This window comes from Podarcis tiliguerta (genome assembly GCF_965153285.1).
Source record: "Podarcis tiliguerta genome assembly, chromosome: 6".
In the NCBI taxonomy this organism is placed as follows: domain Eukaryota; kingdom Metazoa; phylum Chordata; class Lepidosauria; order Squamata; family Lacertidae; genus Podarcis; species Podarcis tiliguerta.
In genome coordinates this window covers 54,933,831-54,961,088 of record NC_139539.1, presented here as the reverse complement: position 1 = coordinate 54,961,088, position 27,258 = coordinate 54,933,831, and the positions used below count along the sequence as shown (strand labels likewise).

The 27,258-nt window shown below is 41.0% G+C and overlaps 1 protein-coding gene across 4 annotated transcripts; it reads left to right on the top strand.

Annotated features, from left to right (window-relative positions):
- Nucleotides 1-356: 356 nt before the first annotated feature.
- Nucleotides 357-26,355, top strand: SLC26A8 (solute carrier family 26 member 8). Of its 4 annotated transcripts, none has more exons than XM_083448028.1 (21): nucleotides 443-572; nucleotides 1,259-1,406; nucleotides 2,742-2,929; nucleotides 4,474-4,613; nucleotides 5,791-5,907; nucleotides 7,737-7,912; nucleotides 8,951-9,115; nucleotides 10,415-10,564; nucleotides 11,970-12,052; nucleotides 13,508-13,655; nucleotides 14,164-14,277; nucleotides 15,036-15,113; nucleotides 15,987-16,082; nucleotides 16,891-16,997; nucleotides 18,559-18,628; nucleotides 19,726-19,818; nucleotides 20,259-20,390; nucleotides 22,077-22,406; nucleotides 24,075-24,129; nucleotides 24,261-24,454; nucleotides 26,047-26,355. In XM_083448028.1, exons 3-21 carry the CDS (start codon nucleotides 2,757-2,759, stop codon nucleotides 26,299-26,301), a joined length of 2,676 nt encoding a protein of 891 aa, XP_083304154.1. In that variant the 5' UTR covers nucleotides 443-572; nucleotides 1,259-1,406; nucleotides 2,742-2,756; the 3' UTR covers nucleotides 26,302-26,355. The 4 variants fall into 4 exon arrangements, with proteins under 4 accessions (XP_083304155.1, XP_083304154.1, XP_083304153.1 ...); XM_083448027.1 differs by lacking the exon at nucleotides 1,259-1,406 and adding an exon at nucleotides 1,815-1,916 and having other exon boundaries at nucleotides 481-573; XM_083448029.1 differs by lacking the exon at nucleotides 1,259-1,406 and having other exon boundaries at nucleotides 357-572.
- The last annotated feature ends 903 nt before the right edge of the window (nucleotides 26,356-27,258 follow it).

Sequence of the window (27,258 nt, the reverse complement as noted above, 5' to 3'; positions counted from 1 at the left end):
AGTAGTGCCACAACTTTTGCGAAGGTTACATTCAGGGGATTGTGCCCAAAGTCACAACCCAAAAAGTAAACAACAACAACAACCAAAGTCAAAATTGTGCATATAGTCAAAACCCATTGGTTTCTATAAAGCATATAAGTTAAATGTGTACAAGTTGCAGGCTTACTATATTGCTCTCAGGTTGTACCTAATTAAGCAGTATGTTCCCAGTTCACTCCTATAATGCTCAACTTCAGGGTGACATTAAGAATAAAAAGGGGGAAAACAAAGAACACATCCATGCCAGCACACACACGGATGCAAAATTGTAAGATATAATCTTCAAAGAGAAATGCTAAACTAATGCAGAAAATTAGGCATTACTGACAACTGTTAGCACTATCAAGTGGAACTATGGAAGCCTGGGAAATGTTTACATCATGCAACAGAACGCTCAGTCCCAGTTCCAGACTGCCACTGGTGCTATTTAAAAGAACACAGAGGTTCTAAACTGTTCTAACTGTTAGAGAGAAACGAGTAACGTAGCTACAAAAAGGAAAGTAGCAGATCAAGGTGCTGAATCATCCAGAATGGTAAGTGAACAACAAGAGGAAGTAGGATATTAAACTGGGCTAATGTTGTAACCATTAAAGATTTTAAAAAATAAGTCAGTCGCTAGTAACAAAAAGTGGGGGGGGGGGCAATTTCTTGTTGCAACACAACATAGGACCCCAACCCCTTTTTCTCTTTCACATTAAAGAGCAGGTATTCACCTGCCTCGGGGATGGCAAAAACCTCTTCTGCCTGTAATTCATTTTGGAAATAGGACCATGAACACATACCTTTAACTAGGCAGCAGTGTTGGGGCTAACCAGTAGGGCCACAAAACAGGACCCCTCACGGATAGGGTAGCAGTTTCTGTATATTGGAGGTGGGGGCATCTGATATAAACAAATACTACTTTGTTACAAAAAAAGGAGACAATCATATTCCCCTGCCAATCCACTACTGATATAAATCTGGTTTATTACTCTTAAATACTTTTGGTTTTTTTTAAAAAAAACTTCTCTGCTATATCTTGCTGTTAAAGCTTAGATTTTAATTTGGCAAGCCACTTTGAGTTTATAATTATTAAAGAGAAAGGCTGATGAGAGTGGCGATGGCGGTGCTACAATTTTTAAGTTCTAATTGTTTCCACACACAAAGCAAACTTTTCTTATCCGTCCTTTAAGAACATGTTCTCTCATGTTCTTGTTCAACTTATTTCTTTGTTATTTAGAGCATTTGTACCCCACTCTTCAGCCAAGAAGGCTCCCAGAGGGGCCTTTACGCAGTCATTTAAAACAAGAGAGTCCCTACCCACCACTTGCCTGGAAGACACAGCACAAAAGGAAAGAGGAAGGGGGAGGCAAGAAAAGCAAATTCAGGTGCCAATTCTTAAAGTTCAGTTGTAGTTCTTATAACTACCAGATAGAATATAAATACAATTATTTTCATCCTTTTACTTATCCTCTATCCTCTTTCAGTGTTTCTCATATAACCAGCCCATAGGTGCTGTTGCACTAATATGAAAAAAACTATCTAGAATTTGTGGGAAATTATTAGTTATTCTTCATGTTGTGATGGCAGATTATCCAGAAGCTTTTTGATTTTCCAAAAGGAGTGAATCAAACACCCGCCCAATGGCACCTTCCATGCTATTGCTGATCAAAAATAATAATAATTAAAATCTGTGTTAGTGGATAAAAAAGGATAATGAAATGCCTAATGATCCTTCTATTCTATTTCTTTCTTGGCTGATTCATGAATGTAATTCTCTCAATTACGCTGAAAAGACTGCCACAAAGAACAGCACTTCTGTTTTCTGTCACTGGATGGAAGTACTGAATAGTTCTTAGAAGCCAGCCAATCCATCTTCCAGGAACAAATATCACTAAGTATTAAGGCTTGACATTTTCATTATTTGTGTAACTGGTTCTTTTTAAAGGATATTCGCCACAAATGACATTTTTTAACAAAATAGATCAATAGATCTCAAATAACATCTGCCTATCAACCTCCAAGGTCATCTTAAAATCATTAACAAGACCATGTAAAATTGTTTCCATCTCTTTCTGCCTCATTGATTCTCCGTTCTTTTAAATATTTCATACAAAAGTATAATTTGCCCGGTTTCATGTGAGCCCCCTAATATCATTTTTTCCTCTCTTGTTGTTAACTCAGTTCTGAAAAAGAAAAAGAAACCCTTTGCAGGCACAAGTTGTAAGATGAATTCTATAGAAATAATATATTGGGTTAAGTTAGGTTTAATGCATTTGCCGTGGGGAACTTCAGGAAAAGCCCCCCTGATAATAATAATAATGGGACAATACATTGTTTTATAAGGCATATTAGGAAAACTAGTTTTTTTTCTTCATCAAATTCTGTATTTTAAAATTTTAATCATTATTTTATATACAATCAAGGTGACCAGAGAGCTGCTAGTACAGATAAACCTCTCTCCCCCCAAAAAAATGTTTATTGGCATGTAAATAAAAATAAGGCCTTCTCTTTACCAGGCTATCATATTTCATATCTGAGACCTCCTGTGATCAGCACAGTGATCAGCAGTTGGCCTGGTTTTGCTTTGTGGACTGAGAATTTCAGTCTCCAGGGTCAGGCTTTCCCCTGCTATAACTATAACTTTCTGATTTCAAAAACCTTACGAAGTGGCAGGGGATTAACTCTCCTGATCTCATTGATTTTTTGTGTTAATATGTTAGAACCACTGTGACTAAATGGACTCAAATGAGAATATTGTGAATGAGAGACAGCCACTGAGGGTGACATACCACATCAGCCGAAAAGTGTACAATGAAGAAGAATTCCAACAAGATCATGACCAAAAGATTTATGCCACATCCACCAGGGAAGTTGATACCCCTCCAACAAGGCGGAAAATCCAGTGCAGGTATTGTAAACTGGGACTCCTATCCCTTTGAAGATTACCATTGACACTTTATATTATAAGTGAGCAGCAAAAGCACTGAACCCAAATAGATCCCCGTTTCCTGTATATATTAGAAATGCAGTTCTCCAACCAAACAAAAATGCAAAATTAGGGGGAAATGTGTATAAGAATGAATATGTTAGTAAAACAGCATACCAAAATGCATTATATTAGGATAAATTGCTTGCAAAAATGTGTATATTAGCTGAAACTGCAGGCCAAAATGTGTTTATTAGGGTAAATTACATACAATTTAAAAAATATTCATTTTGATTCACATGGGGGGGGGGGACCCTTAAATTTCACATATACACTTATGGAGTCAGAACTGTCAGTATCATCTCAATGAAGATGTCAACCTAGTGTGTGGCAGCTGTGGAAAAAGCAAATTCCTGCTGATAATGCATTGATGGTGTGATTGTATTTGGAGTGCTGTGTATAGTTCTGGTTCCCTCACCCCTGAAAGGATACTGTAGAATTGGGAAAAGGTTCAAAAAGGGGCAACCGAAATGATCAAGGGATAGAGCAGCTCCCACCCCCACCATGAGGATATATTAAGTTTGAGGATTTTTAGTATAGAGAAATGGGAAGTGGGAGGAGACATGATTGAGGTGCGTTGTGTGGGAAGTGGAAGAAAGGTTTTTCTTCTTCTTTTCATAACACTATGGACATCCCAAGAAGCTGGGTGTTGGCAGATTCAAGGCAAACAAAATAAAGTACAGTGGTACCTCAGGTTACATACACTTCAGGTTACAGACTCCACTAACCCAGAAATAGTACCTCGGGTTAAGAACTTTGCTTCAGGATGAGAACAGAAATCGGGCTCCCATGGCGCGGCAGCAGCAGGAGGCCCCATTAGCTAAAGTGGTGCTTCGGGTTAAGAACAGTTTCAGGTTAAGAACAGACCTCCAGAACGAATTAAGTTCTTAACCCGAGGTACCACTGTACTTATTCACACAGTGCATTGTTAAACTATGGGATTCACTCCCATGAAAGGCAGTGATGGCCACTGACTTGGAAGGCTTTGAAAGAGGATTAGACAAATTCATGGGGGATATGGCTATCGGGGCTACTAACCATGAATACCAGTTGCTGCAAACCAGAGGAGAGGGCTCTTGTGCTTGGGTCCTGCTCGTTGGTTTCCTACAGGCATCTGGTTGGCCATTATGAGAGCAGGATGCTGAGCTAGATGAGCCAATGGCCTGATGCAGCAGCTTCTTCTTTTGATCTTAAAACGTTTATGTGTTCAAATTTCTGTCTCCTAGAATGAAACCCTCACATTTTTTTTTATTTTTTATTTTGCAATCATGGATGTAAAATTGATATTAAGCTGAACACAATTTAAAGGCATCAGGGATATTGGCATTTGTCACCAAACATAAATGAAAGCACAGGGCTGAGAAGTATTAATCCACAAAGGTGTCGCTCTAGTTAGTGGAGAAAGTCATCCAATTGATGAGTTGCAAAGCTTTTTCTTAGAAACAGCACAGTTCAATTTGTTTCAGATTCTCGTGGGTACTCTTCCGGAAGTTCATTCTCAATGTGTTTCCCTTTCTAAACTGGCTTTGTTCATATCGTGTCACTGAATGGATTTTAGGAGACATACACGCTGGCATAAATGTAGGGATGGTGCAGATTTTTCAAGGTAAACCAGCTGTCTTTATTATTTATTTTAAGTTCTCTCCCCTTTCCCTTAGGAAATACTTAAGAGTTTCCACCCTTGGATAACACAAGCTTAAAAAGTATTAGGGCTGGGGTGGTGAAACTGGGGTTCCCCAAATGTTGCTAGACTCCAGCTCCTATTTGCCCCAGGCAACACAGCCAATGGTCAGGGGTGTTGGGAGTTTGGTCCAAAAACATCTGGAAGATTGCAGGTTCTCCATCCCTGACCTGGAGTCCCCCTTATGCAGCAGGGCTGGTCCGCCCATGAGGCATGGGGAATCGGTCACCACAAGGTGGCAGGCTCCAGACAGCTGAGAGGGGCACTGCTGGTGCCAGCATGTGGTTGTTGTAACTACCGCACACCCTCTTCCCACCCATGCACCTGCCACACACTTCCTGCTCCTCTCCAGCTTTCTTTGAATACCTGGGCAGAGGAGGAGGGGCATTTTCAGTTTTGCCTGGAGCAGCGAAACATCCTGGGCCAGCCCTGCCCTTACCTTACTCCAGAGGAGTAGTCCTCTGTTTGGCAGACCAGAAAATATGGGAGCTAGAGAATCTTCTCCTTCACTGCTCCTTGACTCCTAGGTGATAAGGGGAGTCATTAAACGTTGTGCTACTTTTAATTTTATTTGTGTACAGCTGACCGAGAAAGCCAAACCGAGAGGAAAGGCAGATCAATGCCATAAGCACATCCAACATGTATTTAAAGCACCTGACTTCACTTCAAAGAATTTTGCAAACTGTGGTTTCCCCATCAAACAGCTACAATTCCCAATGCCCTTAAGAAATCACAGTCCCCAAGCTTTTTGGTCATGTGCTTTTAATGTGCATTAGCTGTGCTTTAAAAGTATGGTAAAAGAGAGGCCAAAGAGACTCAGGAGGGAGAAGAAGTGGGCTTTGAAGGCCAACATTGGAACCACAGCATACACGGAGGGAAGGTTCCTTAATTCAAATTAGTATCACCCCTTGCACTGAAATTAGCCTTAAGGAAAAACTCCTATTGAGACCACTGTAAAGCACTTTGTGCTCAGAAAAGTGCTATAAGAGTAATTTATCACTTATTCTAGGCTTGGCTTGCTTCCAATACTTAATGAACTGTCTGCTTTGACACAATCTGTCTGATACTTTTGATACATTATTTGTAAAACACATTCTTCCAGGGCTATCAGGAATAGTGATAACCGGACTACCGCTACCAGTTATCAATAGTTTTTATTCTTCATTTTGCTGCTCTCTAGCATATGTCATATTTGGAACTTCACGTCATATGTCCATTGGTGAGTACTGTTCTGCCCGGCTATTTCAGTCTTCTAGGGAATGTACTGTTTGCCAACAGAGATTGTAAACTTTGTTTTTATTAATCTAGGGGTCATATCCATGTGGATAGGAGGTGCTTTGCTCCAGTAGAAGAGGGGGGAAGAGAATTTTGCTCATGGCCCCTCCTCTCTGAAGCCCCTCCACTCCCAAATTTGCTCCAAAGAATTCACCTGCCTCCCTCCCCATTTTGTTGATAGAAATCTCTGTTGAATCACAAGGGCCTTTAATCTGCATGAGTAATACCATTAGATATTACCCTATGTCTTCTGACATATCATCTTCTGTTTCATTTTGATTTATTGGTAATAAATATTTCACTCACAAGTCACCAAGCCCCTTAAATATCAGATGTCTTGTTTTTACTGAAGTGTTGTTTGATCTCTTTTCTGCTAAAACCTGTAACACGTGAAAAGGTTTGCAGAGATATTCAAAACAGTTTAATAATGTGTCAAAATGGATTATTTTCTTCTTCTTCAAGATTCATTAATTATAATTTTCTCTATACATGCCATTACCGTATGGAAATGTATTCATATCTGTGTCCTCACCTGTTTGTGGGGAGTGATGCATGTCCTCTTCTTTGACAATGTGTAATGGGCCACCCCGTGTAGAGTGGGCTAGTGGATGATGCAGACTGAGGCCTAGGAAAGCTCTGCTTAAACTGCCTGGCATGGCAGAGGAGAGTAGGAAGTATGTTGGAAGGAGAACCCCATTCCCACCTTCTCTCTGAACCTGGAAGAACAACACCAACTCCAGGTTAACTGAGGCCCTTGAGCAAGCTGGTCTTGGCAGGCTTTCTTCCTGGTTGGGCCCACTTCCTCTTTACTGCTGCCACCAATTCTCATTCACTCGCCCTCTCCCTTTGGGCCCTGTTGCAACGCAGCCAGGTGAATGGAGAATACTCTTCCTTGCTCCTCCTGCCAATGTCCACTTGCTTAGGGGAGACAGGCAGAGGAACATCAAGGAGAATGAGCAACAGAGGCAGGGCCAAGAGGTGCCAGTGCGGCATATTCTGGGACGTAGGCTTCTGCAGGTGCCCAACAATGCCAACCCTGGGCAGCAGCCCTGTAGAACCAGGAAGGGGAACTTCTGGCCTATGAGCTGAATACAGCCCTCTGGGCCTCTCTAACCAGCCTTCAGGATTCTTCCCTAGGCCAGACCACTCACTGGCCCTGTTCTGTATACTCTCAGTTTTTGCCTGGCTGGCATATGTCCTACAAGTCTGATGATGCCTCTTCCTTGCCTACACAGACAGGTATATGTGTGTGAAACTTCCAGCTGTTGAAGGGTTGTAATGTGGCTTACTGTACAAAGTTAAGAGTAGCTGTTCCTGCCCACCATAGGTGTGTGGCCCCTGGAAGGCTTCCCATAAGGGAATGTGGCCCCTGGGCTGAAAAGTGTTTCCCCTTCCTGCTGTAATGGAGCAAGGTTATAGCTCCAACCTCTTGGCAGCCCAGGTCACTCATATACCGTAAATGCAGACTGGCTGTCCTTATACCTTCTGTGCAGGCCAGAACAGTGGGAGTCCGACTGAAATGGGCCAACAATTTTGAGGGCACCTACTCACATCCCCCCATAGAGGCAAAGGGGATTGAAATGGGGCCTACATTTCACATCTGGTCTGGGCCTGTTACCAGCTCTGCACAGCCCTGCTACTGTGAAACCTATCAATGGACATTTTATTCCTTGAGCTCTCTGGTGGAAAAGTGGGATATAAATTTAATTTTTAATGTGGTTGTTGGAATTGCTTTGTTTTTAGCTTTGGGTTTTCTCCTTCTGTTGGTAACAGGTTCTTTCAGCATTTTGAATGCAATGGTGGCAAATTTTCAGAACACCCTTAATCTCAACTTAAGAATTCCATTTAACGGAACTGTGGCCAACTTCTCAGATGCAGCGTTTATGGTCAGTTATATGGAAGTATTAACTTACACTGCATCTACGACATTTTTGGTTGGGATTATACAGGTAGGAAACACACTTGGATATTGGTTATCATTTCTGAAATGTTACATTTTTCTGCAGAAAGCTTTCCATTCCTTAAAACTGGTTCGTGAAATTAACGATTGACATAGCATATGGCTTCAATACCAGTACATTGGGCAGTTTCAATGTTGTAAGTAACTTCCCCCATATAACCATATTTCCCTTCCCATGTTCCATACATACATTTTATATTGGACGAGAAGAGGCTATGCATGCCTAGGTCTGTCCAGGAAAGGTGACACAATTGAGATTCCAGATCCCACATAGAGTTGTATGAATATAGAACACATTCTCACACTCCACTCCCTGTGAGGAGGATATGGACAAGACAAGCAAGTATGATCCCTCTTCACTCTTGATCAAATAGGTGGGAAACATGATAACAGGGCTAATGGTCAGAAAATATACTAACATTAGCTGAGTATTAGCTTATATAGATATCTTGTGCAGATACTTTAAATAGGTGAACATTTTCCAGTGCCTTCGTGCTTCTCCTTAGAACTTAAACCAGGGATCAGCAACTTGGTGCCTGCAGAAGCACATGCACCCACAGAAGCCCATCCCTGGCATTTACAGGGTCTTTGGTCCCCCACCATGCTGAAATTATATTGATTCCAACTGTTCGTCTCATTTGCAAATGTGCCTACTTTAGGGTTGGACGTTAAGAGCAGGGTGTGAGTGAGATTTAGAATTATAAGGGAGGGTGGGAAGTAGGTCTGAGGATGGAGGGGGGCAATGGTCTCCGAGGTTAGATAGAAAGAGGTTGCTGAAAAGTGTGGGGGATGGCAACAATAGACTTACTTCAGGCACCTGAAAGGGTGGACTAATTAGGAGACTCTCCAGAACAGTCTCTTCCTGCCTTCCTTGCAGAATGGACAGCTGGAAAAATGCCTGCCTGCCTCTAACTCTAAGCAAGTAATATGGCAAGCTTTTATAAGTAGACTTGGCACTGCAGAAAGTTGGGGTGTACAACTGGGCCTTAAAGGTGCCATTTTCTTTCTTTGCCTCTCTTCCTTTCAGCTGTTCTTGTGCTGCATTGGCTTGGGTTTTGTCACAACATATCTTTCAGAAAGTCTCATCAATGCTTACCTCACTGCAGCAGCGCTACATGTTATTATCTCCCAGTTCTCCTTCATTTTTGGGATTGTAATTGACTTCCATTCAGGACCCTTGGCATTTTTTTACGTGAGTAAATCCAGCCTTTACTCAAAGCTAATCCTGTTTCTTGGCAGGGGACAGGGAGATCAGTTTAAGAAGTTGCAAGCAGAAAGTTGTAAACCACTAGTTGAAATGTCTGTGAATTTTTTTGGGGGGGGGGCAAATGAATGCAGTACCAGTTCCCTCCAGAGGCTTCCCTTATGTCTCCCTCATGCGTTCGATGTAGGAATGCGGAAGGAATTGATTCACTTCCCATTTAAAGGCAAATCTACCTACGGTAATTTGCCATGTTATGACCTGTACAGACTTACACAATTTTGCTAGAGTGCTTGAACATTCCCAGTGCATTTACTTGTGTAGAAATGTATATGTGACTGAGGACTATGCTTTTTGCATTTGATGTAAAGTTTGGATGCACACAGGGGCTGTATGCACAGTCTAAGGACACTGCATAAATGGGAATTAGGTGCAGATAGGATCCCACTTTTTATTTTTTAACTTAGGTCAGCCATGTTTCTTTTGGACAATTCCATCTGAAAGTGTTAGAGCACCACCTAGTCCCATTGCTCCCAGGGTGGACCGAAGTTGTGCATGATAGCTGCTCCAGGTTGTGGGCAGATGGATAACCTTCCTTGAGCCTTTAAAAACAGGATTTTAATAAATCCCGAAGCAATGGATTCAACTTGCAGAAAAGAAGTTTCTTACTAGACATTAGGAATAACTTTCTGGCAATAAGAGCTGTTCAGCAGTGGAACGGACTACCTTGGAAAGTGGTGGACTCTCCTTCATTGGAGGTTTTTAAGCAGTGATTGGATGGCCATCTGTCAGGGATTCTTTAGTTGTGATTCCTGCATAGCTGGGGGTTGGACTAAATTAGGGTCATTCCAACTATACAATTATTTGATGGTGTGTTTTTTTAGAGAGAGAGAGAGAGAGAGAGAGAGAGAGAGAGAAACAGTTTGGTAACTCTTAGACCGCCCTGTAAAGGGATCAGCAGCACTGCAGATTCTGAAGTGGACACATGATCCAATCTGGAATATAACCCACCTAGATCAAATCATTTGAGTGTGCTTTTGAATCTGAGTTCTGCAAATTTCTTCCCCATCCCATGGTTGTGGGACACATGAATGATGAATACAGATTTCTTCTGTTGTAATATACAGAAATGTATAGCAATGTTGTGAAGAAAGCATACTTGCCTGCAATTGCTATATTTTGTGTGTGCATGTTAGTGATTTTCCATACTACTGAATTTGATTTCCATGCTACTGAATTAATTAACCCTTATAAAAATTCCTCCTGCTGAATATTTTCTTTCCCCCTCAGAACTTGGTATATTATTGCATGGGCCTCCCAAAAGCTAATTCCACCAGTATCCTGCTCTTCTTGCTATCTGTACTAATGCTGAGAGTCAGCAAATGCATTAAGATAACTTACAAACATAGTCCCGTTGAGTTTCCTATGGAGCTTCTTTTGGTAGGTACCTTACATTCCTTGAATAAGAAAAATGTTATGCTTCATAGACAGTCATTTCCTCACTAGATGGAAAATAACCTGAGTGGTGTTTTAAGCATAGAACCTGTCCAAGGAACAATATCCGTGAACCTTTGTATTATCTTTAGGCTTTGGTATAGAGAAGAGAGGTTCACCAAGTAAATTCACCTTCTCTAAGGCTGAAATCCTAGGCACCCTTATGGAGTAATTCAAACTACCAGATCTGCTGGCTGGGAGGGGTCAGGATGAGCAGGAAGACACACACCTCTGGTGGAAATAGGTCCACACCAACGGAAAATCCACATGCTGTTAGAACCACATCCTCATACCAGTGGAAAGCATGATAGGAACAAGAGATGCCTGGGAAGAGACAGAAGAGAGATAAAAAATGGGGTGTGCTAAGGGTGCATTTAGGGACAGACATTTTGCCACTTACCCCCACCAGTCTTGCCTTTGGAATGGGGAAAAACTGAAAGGGCAGGATTAATGAAATTCAACTCTACAGGAGTTGGAAGCTCCACATTACAGGAGCACTAGGGATATGGCCGTTGCCAATCACAGCACAACAGGATATAAGCCCTGCGTGTGCCAGCCACAACTCCAGTGACTGTCTGCATGTCATGGAGCTATGCCCAACATTACCTGGTTGTATGGGCTTTGATCTCATGAGATGGGACCTTTGATGAAAGGGGACCATGGTGAAAGAGCACAAACACAATGCACTTTCTGCAATAACACAGAACCACGGAGGAATCTCAAAGCTGAATTTCAATGGGTGAGTTCAGTGTAGATTCAGTCGCCATGGCTGTCTGAAGCAGAGTCAATGTTAGAGCTGGCATTAGAATTTCAGGTTAGCTTTTTAAAAATTCCTGTAACATATTGTTGGAAGCATCCTCTTTGAATATGTACACATCACCCCACAGAAGAGATTTGCATAAAATGTGGATATGCATATTTGTATGCATGGATACAGATTTAGAAATAGCCACTATAATTTAAATATAGTACATGTTGTCTTATTGAGAAAGGTTGTGAACAGGCGGCCAATATGCCTTCTCAGTTGGCTACCCAGGTACCTTCAAGGCTCCTGCTTTCCTTGCTTAAGGTTCTTTAGCTCTAAAATCTGACCAGATATCTCTTCAGATAGAGGACTGTCCTCTATAAAATGGGCACACATGGTGACCCTAACAGGGAAGGTGAAATGGTATTCCTGAGACATTTCGAACTTTAATCAGAGCATGATGTAGGAATTGTAGGGATGTGCTTCTAATTACTTGGTTAGTATTTTGTTACCTGCTCCAAGGTGGGTGGGTGGGTAGGTAGATATTATACATTGTACATTAAAAAAAATATATTATCTGTTGGTTAATTTCATTTTCTTTTACAGATTATTGTGTTTACCATACTTTCCACCCATACCCATATGTACGCTGAATCCAGTATGGGAGTTTTTTCAATGGCCCCACAGAGGTTGGTAATCAACAACTTAATATATTGCTTTATTAAGTACTCTCTGTTGGGAAAGAGGCAGGGGAAATGTGCCCTTGTTAATTCTCCTCAACCTTCCAGCAGCTTTCGATACCAAACCTCTAGGACCACCTCTCTCCATATGAATCTCAAGTCCCCTGCAAGCATCATCAGAGGCTGCTCTTTGTGTGCCTCTGTAAGAGGTCCAGAGGGTTGCAACACAAGGGTGGGCCTTTTTGGCAGCAGCTCCCCATTTTTGGAAAGCTCTCCCCAAGGAGGATGGACTGGCGCCTTCATTATACACCTTTAGACAACAGGTGAAAAGGTTCCTCTCCAACCAAGCCTTTGACTGATTAACATGTTTGTGGGAGGGAAGGAGGGGTGTGTGTTTTGTTTTGTTCTTGTTTTTATTATGTATTTTGTGTTTTTATCTTGTATTTTATGCTGTGAGCCACCCTGAGAGCTGCTGATTAAGGGTGGTATACAAATTTAATTAATAAGAAATAATAATAATAATAATAATAATTAAGAATAAGAATATTGGTCTCTGGTCTCTGAAAATAGTTTTGTGCCCCTAGAGTCAGTCATGCTCATGCACCATCAGTCAACATGAAACCTGTATTTATTGTGGTGCTTCCTATCCAAGAACACTGGGTCACCAGGCTAGTTTCTGTTCAAAGTTGCTTTATGTTTTTTATTGATTTTCTTATTGCAGATTTATTTTAAAAAGCAAACAGAGAGGGGGGAAAAACAAAAAAAAATTAGGAAAAACAAAAGCAAAATAGTCAACTCACCTTCACAGTGCAATAAGCATCAGTACATACATCTTAATTTACACATACAGATCAAAACAATATATGTCATTCAAATGTCTGAATAGATATTCCGATAAAGTTGATGCTTATAGAACATGCGTTCAAATGCAACAAGGGCATTAAGGTCTGTTTTATAGTAGATGGTGAGTATTTATCCCAGGCCTGAAGTACAAGTTGCTTAGTAACTACAAGAACTCATAAAATCCATTTTCGTTGTCCTTCCATTAGTCCCCATACTACAGACTATAATTTGAAAGTACACGAGCACCTGCTAATATAAAGAATTTTGCCAATGCAAGATGAATACAGATGGCAACTTCAGGCCAAAAATGAAGCAATCACTGGACAAGCCCACCTCATATGCCTCTATAAGACATTTCTATCATTACACCTTCATTTATTTCATGCTTAGAAGATTTGTGCCCCATGTTTTGGCAAAAGCTTCCAAGTTAGCTAACAATAAAATGATTACATTGCAGCATTCAAGGTTTAGCTCATAATTCTCACTACAGACATCTTCACCGGGTAGTAAAGGTGTTTGTGTTTAAACAGAAAGAATAAATCCTGTACCTGAATAAAGCTACAAGGCAGTGTTCTCAGGAATGTTCATTGAAAAATGAAGAAGGCAATCTTTCTATTTCAGATTTCTGCATCCTACATTACCTGACTTTTCAAACCTGAAAAAGATTTTATTGCACGCTTCATCCCTGGCCATAGTGAGCTATTTTCTTCTCATTTTTGTGGCAAAGAAGTATGGAAATATCCACAACTATCACATCAGACACACTCAGGTATAAATTCAATGTCATATGCCAGAAGCTTTGAGAAGATTTTGTTGCTCAGGGAGATTAAAGCAATGAGGATTAAGTATAATGTCCTGTAGTTTTGCAGGATGACTGCAGAAAGGATGTTGATCTCTAGTTATTACTAGTTCTCTAAGCAAGTTGGGGTGCACACTGGGATATGTTACATGATAATTATAGAATTCATTCACCAGTGTTTGTTTGTTTGTTTGTTTGTTTAATTGATTAATTTGGTCCTCAAGGCAACTCACAATCAAGGCTATTAGAAAGGTTTCAAGCAGAAGGCACAACAGATAAAACCATAAAAAGTAGCATGTCCCAAAAAAAAGGCGAGATTACATTAAATGCTTGGGTAAATTGGATAGTTTTCACTGTTCCCGTGAACGATTTTACCCATGCATTCTCCTTTAAGATTTGTAAATGCATCATACTTCAAAAGAAATTATTTTTTACCATTGTAATCTGATTGTGATTCATTTTTATTTACCTCCTACAGGACTTGATGGCAATTGGGCTATGCAATGTCACCAGTTCGTTTTTTAAAAGTTTTGCTGTCAGTTGTGCTCTTTCTACAACTGTTATTCAGGAGAAGACAGGTGGAAAAACTCAGGTGTGTTGGTTGATTGTTGAAACCCACCGTTTCTTTTAGACCTCCATTAATAGGATGGGCAATCCAAAACATGTTTAACCAGAAACAAGCTCAACTGAGTTCTATAGAAGTCTGAGTAGGGTTATTTATGAGGGCTTATTTTTTCCTCTGAGGAATATGGAACTAAAATAGCTTCAGAGTCAACACGTATTGATTTTACATAAACCTATTTAAAATGGAGTGTGGATGTTGTTTATTTAATGAAAATAAATAATGGTAGAATAAAAATGTTCACCTAAAAGACAGCAAAGAAGAGACCAATCTGACTTGAGATGGAGTTTCACAATTGTAGTAACACCATCAAAAAGGTCCTATCGCTTGTTCTTGCCAGCTACACCTCTCTTGGCTACCTTATTTCCTATATCCTGCATAGTTTAAGATTTTATATGTAATAGCATCTTGAATTAGTCCCAGAAGCAAATTGGTTAACTACTGTATGTGAAAGGTGAAATAGGCACATCATAATTTTGCTTTTTGAAACATCTTCTATAGATCCAAGGCTCTGTACTATTACATTCTTATCAAATTAATAAAAATACCTATCCACACAAACTGAAATGTCAAGGTTTTAACCTCCATCACAGCCACCATTTTGAATGTGTTCTCAGTAAGATGGACTGTTGTACCTGATAAAAACTTTGATTTTTTAAACCACTGAACTCAGCACTGGAGCCTCAGTACCAGAACACATTTCTAATGCAGTATTTATTTTTAATTAGCTTGCAGCTCTCATTGGAGTTTCCTTAATGTTGGCAGTTGTGTTAAAGCTGGGAACCTACTTCCAGTACCTCCCTAATGTAAGTTAATGTGAAATGCTATTTCAGTAAACATTGATTCCACACCTTTGACATATTTCTATTGTATTCTATTATATAAAAGGCACGTATTTTGGCCATGTAAATGTTGGCACTTTCAGTGTGTCACGGTTTTGAGGCTGTAGGGAAGATGGCTGTAGCAGATAGGGCAGAATCAAACAAGCAAGACATGGTCTTTCAGGACCCTGGACAGAGCACCATGGAAGGCACTGGCTCCAACATTCTCTCTCTCTCTCTCTCTCTCTCACACACACACACACACACACACACACACGGGAGCAGATTGCTGAGGCCCTATGAAGTTGGCAGGGGCTTCCTTAATGTTTACCCACCTCCATTATTAAAGAGCCTCTGTTGGCTCCTACAGCATGGGGAAGGTGTGGACTGCACTGAGACTGTCTTCTGAGTCTGTAGAGTCTGGCAAAGTCACATCTTCTGACCTTAAAGATCCTGGAGTGGGGGAGAGGTGGCTCCTCCATGTTTTTCTGTGACCTCGCAAGTGGCTGAGAGACTGCAGAGCTACAGTGCTTCCTTGAATAGCTCTCTGGGTCTGTTTCTACCACATGTAGGGAGAAGCAACTCAAGGGATTGTTAGTTTCTCCTGGAATAGTACCATCTTTCCACCTTGGGCAGAACTAGGTTAGTGGAAATACCACCTCTGAAATTACCTGAAAGTGGTAGGAAAATTATAATATGTACACATAATGGTAGAGGCTTTAGAGTTATACAACATGATATATTGATATAGCATTGGCTTGCTAAACAAATAAAACTGTTTGTTCCTACAAAGCCATTTTAAATGAGCTGTGTATCCTTGGCAAAAGAATAGCCAGTTATTGTTGTTTTTTCCCACAGGCTGTTGTGGCTGCTATTGTACTGGTCAACATGTTCCCATTTCTTGAAAAATTTATGGATGTCCCTTTCTTGTGGAGGCAAGATAAATATGATTTTGTAAGTGTCATATGATCCACATGGGGTTGGAGAGGGGAATTAAATGGGGTATCACCTAATGTTACACCACGGCAGCAGAGGTGCAATGCCAGTGTAGATGTGCTGTCATACATATATTTGCATGTACTGCTGCTCAAGGTGATTTGGGGATCCAGCTAGACAAATTGACAGAGAACTGTTGTCAGACCTCAACATCTCTTTAAAAACAAGAACACAGCCATGGGGTGTCCCAGTGTGGATCTGGACCATGGAGCTGTGGGAGATGTAACTCTTCCCCCTTGTGACATTTTCCTCAATGCAAACAAAGCTTAGAAGTGCATGTAAGTTTTTCCCAGAGGTGTTAAGTAACCACCTCCCAACCAGGAAGCTGTGGTTTAAGGGCTCCCTCCAAACCAGTACATATAAAACCCAAGATGTGATGCTGGTTTTGGACATCATGGGAAACTGTGGTTTAAAATGCTAGGATAGCTTGGTTGAAGCTATGCATGGGAGGAGGGGTGAGGAGGGAGCACATAGGCACACTACTTGTTCTTGGATCAATTATTGTTTATTAAACCAAGACCATCAGGACTCTGTAATGTTAACAGTGCATAGATCGTTTCAAAGTTCTAGTAGTTTTGAGAATTGTACCCTAAATTCAAACACAGAATCTTCATGGTTTAAATAACCAGTACTTCAGATGTTTTATTCTTTATATACAAAAAACGGCAGAGGGGTGTCTTGTCACATTGACACTGTACTTCGTTTTATCTTCAACTTTGTCCCTGCTAAATAGCTTATATTGCCCCTATTTCATTTTTCCTTAAAGGGAATTTGGATCGTGACCTTTCTGTCTGTAATCTGTCTTGGTCTGGATATTGGCTTGGGAATTTCTATGGGATTTGCCTTCTTCATAATAAGTGTGCGGTCACACAGGTACTGTCTCCTATGGTAGTGTTGTATTATAGGGCTACAGGTGAGTGTGTGCGAAGAAAGGTAATTATATTGCTACCAGAGTATATTAGAAAAGTGTCTAGAATGATGAATTCTATGGGAAGGGGCCCCTACTCAGGATACTGTTGTGATTACAAAGAATAGTACCTGGGTTGTGACATTCTCCATATATTGATGTCAGTTGTAACAACCTAAAAGGATTATTGAAAAGAAAAGAGGAGGATCAAGAGTAGCCATTAGGGTGCCACCACAGAACCTTCCACTGCTACTTGTCAGGATGGTGAGGGTGCAGGGGCTCAGCAATACCAGGATGTGCTAATTGCTGAGTTGGCAGAGTCAATCCAGTGCTCCTGTTGGTGCACCTATGCTGGCCTGACTGTACCAACAGCCTGTGCCACACCATCCTGGTAAGCAGTAGTGATGCTGCTACTGGGAGGCTGGATCTGCAGTGGTGCTACACCAAAAGCTCTTGAGGAGGAGTGTATCCCATAAATTTAAAGTTAGCAAGTATATGAATTAGATATAATTAGATATAATATATAACTATCATTTAGTTAATTAATTAAAAGTGCCTTCTCTAACTTCCTTAGCTCATTTGTGGCCTCACTCAAAGCATACAACAAATTCTAAAATTCAAGTTTGCTGGCCATGAAATATTATAATGAGTAAAGAAGCAGAGGAGAAGTAAGCAGAGTGCAAAGTGAACTAAAACACAAAATTAGCATCCAGCTGGCCTTACCATGAAGCTCAAATAATATGCCTGGAATATGCATTTTTCTTCAGTGTATATTGTTCTTCAATGCAAAGACTAGTAAAATCCTCTCGCCATATATTGGGGTAGCAGGGTGGTGGAAGAGAGAGCACAAGCAATTGGGGCTTGAGACAGCGTGAGCAAGGTCACATACGCTATAAACCTTTGGAGATGGGTGCTTTGGGCAATAATTGCTTTGCCCAAATTGGGGAAGATGCGTAACTTGAAAGGATCTCTTCTTGGGTTCCAGTCAGATAACTAAAGAGAAAACACTATCATGTATTTGTGGTGCTTGCAATGATTTTGAGCAATGATCTAAGGAAAACAGTGAGTGGGTGGAGTGGCAGGAGTTTCTGCAAGCCAATTAGGGAAAAGAATCCTCACTGTTTTCTTTGATCTGCGCATAGCAAGGGCAAAGATAGAAGGATGATAAAACACCTTCCCTACAGATATAACTGATGCTCATACAACTTGTGGTCTGGCACTGAGCCTGGAGTAACAATATTGTATGTATTCTTATGGAGAGACATACTGCACATTTGACTAAATGCTCTGTTTCCATGCTACAGCAAGATTAAGATCAGATTTTACCTGCTCTTTTCTTATCCACTCTCCATGGAGAGACATGAAAGTAAAAAAGATAATTCAAGGGGAGCTTGTGACCATTCCATTCTTTAAAACTACATTCAAAGTTGAATAGTTGTCTGTGACTGTCATGGTTTCTTTCCTTGGCTAAAGGTTTGGCTCTGCTCAATCTTTAAGAAGGCAATCTAACTTAACATTTTGTTTCAGAATGAAGATGTTGACACTGGGTCAGATTCCAAACACCAATATTTATCGCAGTTTTTCTGACTATGCTGAGGTAAGGGTGGGAGGGAATAAATATTCTTTGCTGTAACCAGTCCCCTTCACTAGCACACTAGCAGCTGACGCATCAGGTTGAATTAATTCCAGGAATAGTGTTGTGTATAATTACCACCTTTATGACTTGTAATGAAGAGCCATACTTGAAAAGACAGAGTTGCAGGAACCCCACAAGCATTTCTGAAAAATACACAGCATAGTGATCCTTCTGACAGGATTTAATTAACAACTATAGCTTGGTGACCCTGACATCAAGCAATGAAAGCAGATTTGTAGGACAAACGTTGTGTTATATACTCTGTTCAATCTCTGCATGGTCCAAATGTTGTTTTATATGTCTGGCTTCCTCTGGTATTAGATCATACCAAAAGTGCAAATTATTCTTCTTTGCAAGGTGCCAGTTTATTAGCAAATAATCTCAATAAAAATGTGAATTATGTAGCCAAATGATGTCATCCATGCACAGAAGAAAGGTATTGGTAGGGGAAAGTTTGCAGAGATAAAAATTAATCCATAGAGGAGGGAAACCCAAAAACAGTTCTGCTGTGATTCTGCATACTTAAAGGTAAAGGTAAAGGTAAAGATACCCCTGCCTGTACGGGCCAGTCTTGACAGACTCTAGGGTTGTGCACCCATCTCACTCAAGAGGCCGGGGGCCAGTGCTGTCCGGAGACACTTCCGGGTCACATGGCCAGCGTGACATCGCTGCTCTGGCGAGCCAGAGCAGCACACGGAAACGCTGTTTACCTTCCCGCTAGTAAGCGGTCCCTATTTATCTACTTGCACCTGAGAGTGCTTTCAAACTGCTAAGTTGGCAGGCGCTGGGACTGAACAACGGGAGCGCACCCCGCCGCGGGGATTCGAACCGCCGACCTTTCGATCGGCAAGCCCTAGGCGCTGAGGCTTTTACCCACAGCGCCACCCGCGTCCCATTTCTGCATACTTAGTGGGCAATGAATGCTTGGGGCTACAGAGGAATGGTAAATTGTATTCTGAAAAAGAGCACATCAGGAATCCTGAACAGGAGCTCTGCACACTACAACATTTTGTTGCAGGTTCCACTAAGAAAGACTTAAATTTTATTTCTCTTTTTAGGCTATAGAGATTCAGGGGGTGAAAATGTTCCAGTGCTGTGCCTCCATTTCAACTGCAAATATGAAACATTTCAAATCCTACATTTTACATAAGGTAAATGGTGCCCTCCAAATGATTATCAGATAAAGATCCTTCCAAAACTGCACTTTTCTGAATTTTGAGATGCAGTTCTCCTGTAGTGTACACAGAAGTGCATATACTGGGGCAAATTGTGCAGATAATACTGTACACATATTAGCGAAAATAATATTAAAAAATGCATTCTATTAGAGAACGTTTCTTTGCAAAAATGTGTATATCGGGCAAAGCTGCATACCAAAGTGTGTATTAGGAGAATCATACTAAATGTTTATGAATTTTAATGAGGACTTTGACAACAACAAATAATCACAAAGATGTGGAAATGTGGAGAACCAAATTTAAAATTGGAAAAAGGAGAAAATGAAATTGGCAGGTTTGCCCTCCCTACTCAGAACCTCTGCAAGTAGACAAAGCTGGCCATATCTGATAATCTATCCTTATTTCTATTTCAGATGGACCTGAAGGCTGTGCCACTTGATGAAAATGAAATGAGAGCTTTGATCTCAGTCAGTATGTCTAGCGTTAGGCAGAAAAAGGATTTAAATTGTACCTGTGTTTGTGAGCCACCTGAACCATTACCCAGGGTGAGAGATTTTGTTCCTTGTTTGTTTTACATAGAACTCTCTTAGAATTCCCATACAGGTGTCACTTAGACAATTCCTTCCACCTTGCCTAAATCAAAAGCCCACACCTGCCTGGTGTATACATCTACACATCACTCAATGAAAAATACCTAAGCTCTAGTTATCTCTCGCTTTAACTACTGCAATGCGCTCTCTGTGGGGCTACCTTTGAAGATGAGCCAGAAACTACAACAAATCCAGAATGTGGCAGCTAGACTGGTGACTGGGAGCAGCTGCCGAGACCACATAACACCGGTCTTGAAACACCTACATTGGCTCCCAGTACGTTTCCGAGTACAATTCAAAGTGTTGGTGCTGACCTTTAAAGCCCTAAACAGCCTCAGTCCAGTATATCTGAAGGAGCGTCTCCACCCCCATCGTTCTACCCGGACACTGAGGTCCAGCGCCGAGAGCCTTCTGGTGGATCCCTCACTGCGAAAAGCCAAGTTACAGGGAACCAGGCAAAGGGCCTTCTCGGTAGTGGCACCTGCCCTGTGGAACGTCCTCCCACCAGATGTCAAAGAGAACAACAACTACCAGACTTTTAGAGGACATCTGAAGGCAGCCCTGTTTAGGGAAGCTTTTAATGTTTGATGCATTACTGTATTTTAATATTTTGTTGGAAGCCGCCCAGAGTGGCTGGGGAAGCCCAGCCAGATTGGCAGGGTATAAATAATAAATTATTATTATTATTATTATTACTACTGCTATTCTTATTAGCAGCTCCATTTACCAGTTTATATAAAACATGGCATTCCTTAGGGCCAAACTAGAAGTTCAGTGGAGGAATACGTGAAGAAGAGATGCCTATTCTACACTGTGCTTACATGATTTTCTCGAAGTGTAATTGAGCTAATGGCCTCTAATGCAAGCAGACCTCTATTCCCTTGCTGTAGTGGTGGGAGCTGGTCCCACTGTGAGCCATTGAAAAGGCTTTTTGTTGTTGACGCTTCAGTGCAAGCAGAAAGCCTCTATGCTGCACAGGAATGCTGTGCATGTAATAGGGAAGGGTAGAAAACTTTCTTTCAATCCCTTCTTCTCCTTTAGGTCAACAGAGTGGGTTTTCCATTCCCATTATAAATGCACTAAGGTTTTTATTTTATGTATTTAGACATTTGAGCTTTGGTGGCTTTGCAGACCTACAGCACTCAAACCTATATGTCAGAATGAAAAATCCACATTAGTTTTTCCATCCAATACCTGGATCATAATTCCTGTTGAAAATCACCCCACAGTAAATGGGACAGGATCAGATGCTCAGCATTTCTCATCCAGTTCACTGTTTCTTTTTCTATTGACATTAAACTCAGCGCAATGGTGTTTTTACAAAGATAGTTTCTAAAATTAATATGCTTTTGATAGCACCAAGAGGCATGATTAACAGTGCCTCCCTATGCATATCCACTCAGCAGCAAGGCTCAGTGAGTTCAGTGAAATTTGTGTGTAGGATTGCAGCCTAAATTGAGAATGGCAGAATTCTTGGGTGCGTGACTGTTCTTCTTGCTTTAGCCAGGCTATGCTTATATATCTTTGTAACACAACCATAGTTTTCTTAAATGTATTTTAACAGGAGAAAGGAAAAATGCATAAATGAAGCTGAGTATTGTCCTAGCCTGCTCTAGAGCCTCATCTCTCCTGCGTTTCTAGGTACCTTACACAGAGAAACTTCTAAGGCGGGTTCGTACAGCTAATGAGATATCATCTGCTTCTTCTTTGGCATTAATACGCTGGTCAAGAATTGAGAGCAGATACCCTTCTGAGATTCATTACATAGAAAGGGAAACAGGACAGGAGTATGTAAAGAGGAAAGAAGATCTCAACAGGTTATGGTTTTGCTCAAACCCCCCTGTCACGAGATCCACAACTCATTTGCACCCACTTGAATCAGAGACATCCACTTACATGATCCACACCATTATTTTAGACTTCAGTATGGTGCACTTTGTTGATCTACAAGCTTCCTATTTGTTACGAGAGGTAAGTTGCCTGAACTATTGCAGCTTAGTGGTTTTTATTTAGCTATAGTATTCATTTAAACCAGTGCTCTCTTGCACTCATGCTCTTATTTTTAAAGGCCCTTTAAAAAAATAATAATATGGGTGGTCATGAACACGTTATACGAGAGTAGAAGCAAGATCGGCTGCAAGCAATGTGGCAAAACTAGGTCTTGGGAGAAACTAGAATGATTCAGATAGCCTACCCATAATGGTGGGGGGGGGGATATTTTAATACAATAGCTTTTCAGTTACTTAAAGGAGGATTGATGTGCAATATGATCCTGCCACATGTTTAAGTCCCAAGACCACTTACATTCAGCAGGTGAATTTTTCAGGCTTGCAGGAAATGTCTTGGTAGCCAAATGTTTGATAAGTTTCTTAAGAATTGAATTATGTATAAATGCAATTACAAAAAAAAGATGATGGGGAAACTAGGAGCATAACTTGGGCTTCTAGATAAAAACTAAATTGATGTTTGCCAAAAGTGTTAGAATGTCAGCCTGCCTGGATTAAGGATGGGAGGAAGGATTAAAGAACCAAAAAAACCCCCCAAACATTAAGAACCACACAGGGGTCAGATCAGATTAAGAATGTAACTGAGTCAGAAGAGAGGGAAAAAAACTCCACAAAACTGAAAAAGCAAGTACAGTCATATTAGCATGAAGCATTGAAAATGAACGTCCTAAAGCTTAAGAATTGGAAACAACAAAAGGTAGTTAAGAGGGGTTGAAAGAATTTACATCATCAAAGCAAAAGTCATTTTGCTGAAAAGATGACTCAGAAAAGAACAAATATCACTGTGGCAAATTGCCCAACAATATATGCATTTCACTAACAGGTTTTCATATGGACTGTAAACACATTACTGCTCACCTAATGGGCTACAGATTTGACCTTTCTGTTTTTCATGCCTTTCCACCATTTAGTACCCATTCATTCCTCCAGTTATTTGTATACCTGCCTTTCATTATTTGTACGCAGCCTTTCATTAAAAAAAATACCAAAAGCAAAGGGGGCGGACCAAAAGCATCTTATCAAATGATTCCTCTTATTACTAGGAAGTAGGGATGTTGGAAGGCATCGTTTTCCATTCTGCTCTGTATTCGTCACATACAGTACTGTGTTCATTCTGCTGCAGTGCTTCTTACACTAAAAAAAACTATACTATTTGTCTCTCTGTAGCAAAATTACTTAACTTACATAATTTATGCATAATTTTTGCTCTCTATGTTATGCCACCCCATTGCAGAGGAAACACAATGCCGAGCGGAGGAAGGAATGTAATCAATTCCATATTGTTTGCTGGGATGATTTCCATTCTGGATGTGGGACAAATAAGCAAACACTGGCAATTTCTGCTCCCACTCCTGTTTTTGTTGGAATTCTCCAACATCCCTACTGGGAAGGGAGCAGTTTGCATCCCCCATCAGGGCTCTGAATTAGGTGGAGAACTTTGAACTTCTCTGCCCACCCCTGCACCATTTCTGCTTTAAATTGTTTTGGTGTATGTTTACTGTTGCCAGTATTGGTGACATGCCAGGAAAATTTGCTTGGGATTCAGAATCAGGCCCCAGAACCAGGCGTTAGTCACCCCTGATCTAGAGACTGAAAACATCACCCATTTTAATACATTGTTTCCCTTCTATAGCTGTGTCACGCATTTCAGAATATTGGCATCACACTCCTGATAGCTGCCTGTCATCGTGAGTATAGTCGCTGCACTTTTTAAATTAGGAATTTCGGATATTGTTTGTATGATTAATGCTGTTGTAAAGCCACATCTTTTAATCATGCTGTTTTCTGTGATTCTTCTTTTTTTTTTTTTAACTTATAGCCACTGTAATAAGGACCTTTGAAAAGCATGACTTTTTTGACCAGTGTGTTACTAAAGCACGGTTCTTTCCAACCTTACACGACGCAGTACTCTATGCAGTGGAGCCAGAACTCTTGGAAGAGACTGTGCCAGTGGAACCTAGTATTATCCTTCCTGAGGAAGTGTTGGCTGAAGTAACTCTAAATGAGGAAAAGGTATAATAGTTGGTTTAGACCCATGATCAATGTAATGACCTGACAAATGCTAATCCAGAAAAGCAGTCTGATCATTTCAACTAGGAGTTACATAAATGATTTGTTTCAGTGGCTTTTTTAGCAGTAAAAGATCTTTCCAGATGAATTATTAAGCCCAGTAGCATAGAACATTCTAACTGTTTCCTGCAATAGGGAATCAGTCCCAAATATTTTGCTGCTAGGAAAAATAAATTCTCCCCCTTTGTCCTCTACTAACACCTAAATTATGAGTACTATGTGAAATGCACGGGACGCGGGTGGCACTGTGGTCTAAACCACTGAGCCTAGGGCTTGCCGATCAGAAGGTTGGTGGTTCGAATCCCCATGATGGGGTGAGCTCGCCTTGCTTGGTCCCTGCTCCTGCCAACCTAGCAGTTCAAAATAGCACGGTCACATCCAAATGTGACTAAATGCATGGGCTAAATTTATTGAGTCAGGATTTCACTGCTGGTCCTGACCCCAATATCACCATGTCATTAGGCCCTATCCCTAATGTCTGCATATTCAGCCAAATTGTGTCTATCTGTACAGTCCTGATGTTGCAGGTCTTCTGAACATGTGGAACACCTGTGTACAACTGAACATGCAGGGCCATTCCTTTGCAGGTGTCCCACTCCATGTGGGACCAATAGGACATGTCAATATTCTGGGTTGGGCCAGAGCGCATGGTTCTCCTCCCCATCTACATGTTTAGTTGACATGGAGCAGGAGCACCTAAACTGGGCTTCTGCCTTACAGGATAGTACACACTTTCCTGTTTTTCATATTCAAGCCCTACCCCCTCTTTCATGTTCTCTCTCATTCTCTGTACTAGACAGAGCAGCTCATCATTCAGAATGTCGCTTGTTCAGTTTTAACACAGTTTCTGATAGACCATAGCGAATGTCACAAGATCTGAACATCCCATATAAATACAGGGGAATGTTTTGCATAAACATCCTCAAGCACAAGGATGATTGGTCATGCTGGTTGGGTTAATGAGAACTGGAATCCAAAATCATTTGTAGCATGACCACTTCCCCACCCACTGTGGTTAGTTTACTGGTTTCCCCTTCTTCCACCTCCACCCATTCTTGAGCCCTGCCTGGAAGGGGACATATTCAGGGCAGAAAATGCTTCTGGGCATCAAGCTAGTCTGAGAAGAATATCATAAAAGCAGCCTTTAGGAATCAAGCTGCCTGTTTACTCTGCATTGCCCAAAGAGAACCCAAGAGATTTGGACTAACATGCAATTAGTAAGGCACAGATTAGCCGTTGTGTCAACAGGAGTTATTTCTAAGTAAGTGTGAAAAAGATGGTAGCTTTCAGAAATTCCCTCCTCTCTGGAGGTTGCCTATGGTCTTTTAACCAGACAGACTGAGCATCTTTATTTTAGCTTCCTCAGCTAAATTGCAAGTTTGTGGAGTTATGGCTTTCTGCAACGGTGCATGGGCATGGGGACTCCTACGAACATATAAGATGTAGTACCTTTTTGGCAACCAGTTGGATGGACCAGCAACATTAACTGGGAATATAAAATATATATAGGCATTGTGCATTTTTGTGTGTTTCAGGATAGGAGTCAACACTCAGGGAGGAGTCCTCATTCAGATAGGAGGAGCATGCAGTCCAATGGGAACAGAGAAACTACCTCAATCAAAAGTGCACGGAGCGAAACTTACATTGATGAGCCCATATCAGATCTTTTCCGCACTTATTCTCTCCAGAGTGATATAGAGGCACTCCCTCAGCGTGAAACATCTCCCATTGAGGAAGATGAAGATGATCAAGACTGGGATGGAAAATGGAAATATAACAGTGATGTCTAAATTATGAGATCTGTTAGAATTAGCTACATAAAAAATGGTGCATATGTGACATGATTCAGGTCTGTACTGCTCCTTTTTGAAATTCTGCGTTTAGGACTTGTCAAACGTGAAACAGAATCCGTATGAGACTGCACAGCTTTGGCAATGGCAGTGAAAATCTCTGGTTAGTGCAATGGTGGATCTGGAGTTCTTTTGAGAGACAGCCGTGTGATCTCTTCCAAGAGCATCCTGATAAAGGGGGGGTGGGACTTGCTATGTCCTAATATATACCAAGAAGACAGATGCATCAGGAATTTAAAATGAGAGAAAAGGGAGAAGCATGAGTTGCTGTGGATAATGAGAAGCCTTTCACCTTTAGACTGAGATAAAAGTATAGTATGTAGGTGAAAGATTAGTGCTAAAAGCAGGAAGTGATTTCCATTATTGCTATCTATATTTAAATTTACACCAACTCAATAGCTCCCTCATGCCCTTTTGCCTACTTCATGATGAGTACCAGGCATAAACATAAGAAAAACAGTGTGTGGGGGGAATGAAACTGTTTCAGCTTGCTTACTTTGTGCATTGTTTGCAGTGATGTACTTCTAAATAAGCATTGCTGAAGTCAAGTATTTAGTGTCACTGGACCCATGCTGTGGAACACACTTCCAGCAGAGATTCAGCAGGTATCCTCACTTTTAATTTGCATTTCTTGAAGACCTTTTATGCCAATAGTCCTTATGGAGCTTAAAAGTTTCATTGAGCAGCCCCCCATTTTAGTGATTGTTTTGTACTGCATTTAAAGATTTTTACATTGTTGAACACTGCCTTGATGTTTTGTGAGAGGGTGGTTGTTGGCTTCCGTCTGTCTTGGGAGACTGGAGGAGTATGCCTTTGCAAGTGAGGTTAAGCTGTTGGAAGGCTGCAGTGCCTGCTGTGGCTGTAGAGGCCAATGCGGGACAGACCTGTTTTTTGTTG